The 4,514-nt window shown below is 37.9% G+C and overlaps 1 protein-coding gene across 1 annotated transcript; it reads right to left on the bottom strand.

Annotated features, from left to right (window-relative positions):
• Positions 1 to 723: 723 nt before the first annotated feature.
• On the bottom strand, positions 724 to 4,273 carry LOC307027132 (stonustoxin subunit alpha-like). Its single transcript, XM_079695323.1, has 3 exons — positions 4,155 to 4,273; positions 2,334 to 2,793; positions 724 to 2,239 (listed from the first exon to the last, which is right to left on the bottom strand). The coding sequence occupies exons 2-3, from the start codon at positions 2,782 to 2,784 to the stop codon at positions 1,683 to 1,685; spliced, it is 1,008 nt and encodes a 335-aa protein (XP_079551449.1). The 5' UTR covers positions 2,785 to 2,793; positions 4,155 to 4,273; the 3' UTR covers positions 724 to 1,682.
• Between the last annotated feature and the right edge of the window lie 241 nt (positions 4,274 to 4,514).

Genomic DNA, 4,514 nt, shown 5'->3' on the forward strand with positions numbered 1-4,514 from the left:
TACTTTTACTCAACTACAAGACCTGAGTACTTCTACTTTTACTCAAGAACAAGATCTGAGTACTTCTACTTTTACTCAAGTACAAGATCTGAGTACTTCTACTTTTACTCAAGTACAAGACCTGAGTACTTCTACTTTTACTCAAGTACAAGATCTGAGTACTTCTACTTTTACTCAAGTACAAGATCTGAGTACTTCTACTTTTACTAAGTACAAGATCTGATTATTTCTAATTAAATGAAAGATCTGAATAGATTTCTGATTAAATAATATCTGGATAGATGGATAGATGTTGTTTCAGAACCAGTAGAGTGTGCAGACATTAAAATACAAATACTTAAAGTGGAATATAATCCACCAATCTACCAATTAAAGATGAAAAGGAAAAATAAAAGGAAAAATATGGTATCAGATATAAACAATATAAAATCATTTGGATAATTTAAATGTTCTTAAAAAAGTCCCTAATACTTCAGTTAGTAGCAGGACTTCTCCCACCTCGGACAAAGTTTGACATTTGACCCCAAAAAAGGTAAATGCAACGGATAACCTTGTTTCCTCATTTGTACCTGATCAAGAGGCATACACTAAAGGGACATTTACCAGAATACAATGAAGATGAAGGACTTGCCACAATTCTTTGATTTTACCTCGTTAGTCAGAATATAGTGGATGAGACACTGCCTCCAGAATACAATAAATAACAACAAGTGGCCCTCAGTGTAAAGTCAGGTCTCTTTATTTAAGCACAGAGTGAACATATCCAGATGTTGAAGTGTTACAGGAATCTGATGTTGCTTCATCTTTATAACCATCAGCAATATTTCCAACTAAATGGTGTTAACAGTGATTCTCTCAAACAAAACAAGTTCTGCATTTTTCTTCATGAGCTGTGAGTTCTGCACAAAGAAGGAAATAAACAGATGCTGAAATAAGAGATAGGATATTCCCAACATAATCAAAATGATAGATTTAACAAAACAGATAATCTTTGTCTTTTACTTAAACTATGATTTCATATGTCATCATTCTAATGTTGATAAAACATGTCTAATCTCGTCCTGAACAGAAAAACCCACCCACACCGGTTTCATGAGAGAAAAGACTCCTCTTGTATTCTCTAAATATAACTCGCTTTAAAATACTGATTAAAAAAAGACAGAGCAAAAGCAATTGGCTCTTGAAGAACCTTATGTCCTAAAATAATGAACATCAATTCAACAAAATAAGTAACCATTTCCCCCCCATTATGTTTATATGTGTTGTATTTCAACATCAGTTTTGACAGAGCGAGTGCCGGATATATAATGCTTGAGTATATGTTACTACCATAGAAAGTTCCTATGAAGAAATATTGTTCAACTGTTCTAACCAGAATACAGAGAACACCACTCCCCAGAATACTTAATAAAAAAGCTAAATTGTTGAAAGCAATAATAAAACATTCCCCGTCCCTCTGGGTTTGAATGCATTTTTGAGTAGCAGGTTAAAGTTCAAATGTGATGTTAGGTTTTCATTTTAAACTTTATGCAGACCAAGAATGGCCGACTGTGTGTAGATGTGTGTGAACGTTAGGCTATGAGCAGGTGTGTGACAGCCTCTGCCTCTATGAATGTGTGTGAATGTAAAAGCGCTTTGATGGGTCGTACAGACTGGAAAGGCGCTGTATGAATCCAGATCATTTAGAATTTAACTGGACACAGGAAGGCGTAGTTGGACTTATCATCAACCCAGAAGCCTGGGAGAAGAGGCTCAGTGAATGTGGTGCGAAAGGTGTACAGGTGAGTCAGTGTGTTGCAGGAGACTCCGTAGAAGGACAAAGTGCCAGCAGGCCAGTCCAGATACACCCCGATTCTACTGAAGTTACCAGGGGGAAAAGGTGCATCCTTCTCCTGCCTGGCATGGAATGCCTTAAGAAAGCTTCCTGATGACGACAAAAGTTTGCCGGCACTCCAGGATTCTGAATTATACCCAAACCCGCTCACATCTTTGTCTTTCCTGTCAGCTCCCTTGTATGAAACAGCAGCAAAAACAGACTCATTGCCACCGGTGCTCCACTTTGCCTCCCAGTAATGGCACCCAGATAACTCCTCTTTGCACAACACCTGTGGCCATTCGTCATACCTCTCTGGGTTAGGAGGATAATTCTGCCATGCTCCATTTGTTGCCTTTTTGTTTCCCTCAGACAGAGTGAGATAGCCGTTGGCAGTGTTTGGGTCCAGGTTGAGATCACAGGCATCTGATGGAGGAAAGATACCAAAATATCTTATCAGTAACTTTGATGGTCAAACTGCTGAGAATTCACATTTTTAACTAAGAAAAGCCTGACTTACACCAGATCAGATCTCTCTTGTCTGTGATGGTCTCCACAGAAGAAGCCTTTTGACGTTGAAAGTCTTCAGTGACCAGCCGGCCTTTCCTGTAGTGGTAGATGGTTGCTCCTTTGTAGTTTTCATTGGTTTTGGCCGTTATGAGGAAACGGAATTGGCTGTTGTTCTTCAGCGCTTTGGAAGCACCCTGGAGCATTTTGGCTTTTTCTCTCATTGATTTCAGAACCTCATCGGAGTAGGACCCCTCCTCTTCATGGGTACTTCCTAACTTGGTTGATTTCAAGAAGTCATCAAGGTCGATATCACCCCTTGGCATGGAGGTGAAGACAAAGCACAGAACATCCTCTACACCTGAAGTAAGGACCTCTCTGTCCAGCTCGGACTGGTTTGGGATGATCTTAACATCCTTCATGATATCCATGATAGCAGCAAGGGGGATTTTTTCTGTGGCCATTTCTCCAACCTGAAGAAACAACACAGGATTCAGTCTGATTAAAACGTTTAAGGATTAGGAGTGTTGAGAATTAATAACACTTGGAGTATGACTCTCAACTGTGCCTACACTCTAAAAAGTCATTCAGGGGACCTTTCACCTCCACTTAATTAAATGCATGGTTGCAAGATACAAATTTGAGTTGCAAACTTTAATTTATAAGTTGTGTTGACGTAATAATGATGGTAATTACATCAACTTAATATTGTGTGTAATTTAAACTCGGATTTCTGCGTTAATTGACTCAAAACTAAATTCAAGTTGTAGTAAGTAATGCAATTGGCTTGATCACTGAATTGTTCTACACCTTGAGTTAAGGATTTACTTAGGTTTTAAAAATGCAAAGGCCTCTAACTTCGATGTGATGGCAGAATGTATTTGCTGTGTCCCCATTTCCCATATGGCTAATGTGTTTATTTATTATTTGTGGGGCAATTCAAATGTGTTGTTTATCTCTTTCATTTATTTATTTCTTAATAAAGGCAAAAATATGAAAAAGCTAAACCAAAAAAACGATTGAATACAATATATTTGGAGAAACTTCATTTATAAATGGTTGTCACCTTAAAAACTTTTGTTCACACTGATGGTAATTAAGTACATACAACTTAAAATTCCTTTTAAACAATGTGGTAAAACTAGGCAAGGCAAGGCAAGTTTATTTATATAGCACCTTTCAACACAAGGCAATTCAAGGTGCTTTACAAAAATGAAAGACATTCAGAAAAAGGCATTTAAAAACAGTCATTAAAAAGCAGAGATAATAAAAGAAACATTAAAAGAAAAAAGTACATGAATAAAAAGTTACAGTGCAGTTTAAGATATGAATAGTTCAGCAGTTCCACTTTACTGATGCCTTTCTTTAAGGTTTCTCCGAACATGAGCTGTGTATGCTTGTATGGCACATACGTCCCGAGCAGCACACACCGAGAAAACCAGCCAGGACAAAGTCCCCAGACACTGGTTCCCTGGGGTTACTAGCCCCAAATGTTCATTAGCCAAAAACGAAACACAACCGCTCAGCTTCAACCAGTTGGAACAACTTCATCTTTGGAGTAATTAACTTAAAAACTTGTGTTTATGCTACCAATTATTAAGTAAGTGGTAATTAAAAACACCTCTGATTGTAGAGGAAAAGCCTTCTCCCCTAACTCAAATAAGTTTGTTGGTTTAACACAATTTCATTAGAAGTTGTCATAACTCAATAAACAATGATGCAAACTGTGTCTTTGAGTTTCTTTGTTGAGCAAAAGCATTTGTTTTTAGAGTGTACAAATGCAGTATATCCCTGCAGACACTAATCCAGCAGCTGTTTGTCTGTTAGTCCTCACCTGGTGAAGTTGTGTAGAGCAGCAGAGTTGTGTGAGAGTCTTCTGATTTCCAGCAGGAGCTTCAAGTCTGATGAACTGTGGTGTTGTGAGGTAACTTATATACTGTCAGATACTCTCCTCCTCTGACCTCCTATCACACATCTAAACACACCTTTTAAAACATTTCCTAATATGGCATGCTTAACGGGCTGATACCGGCTTCCTCAGAATTATGCTATAACCATGTGATAAACAGATAGACAGAAAGTCCACTGTGCTCGGGAATTGCAGTATTTCCACAGACGGGTGAAGTAAGTAATACCAAGTCACCTGTTACAAAGAAATAGGGGATGACTTTTAATATAGTTGTTTTTACAGTCA

The sequence above is a fragment of the Notothenia rossii genome (assembly GCF_949606895.1).
Source record: "Notothenia rossii genome assembly, contig: scaffold_584, whole genome shotgun sequence".
Classification (NCBI taxonomy): domain Eukaryota; kingdom Metazoa; phylum Chordata; class Actinopteri; order Perciformes; family Nototheniidae; genus Notothenia; species Notothenia rossii.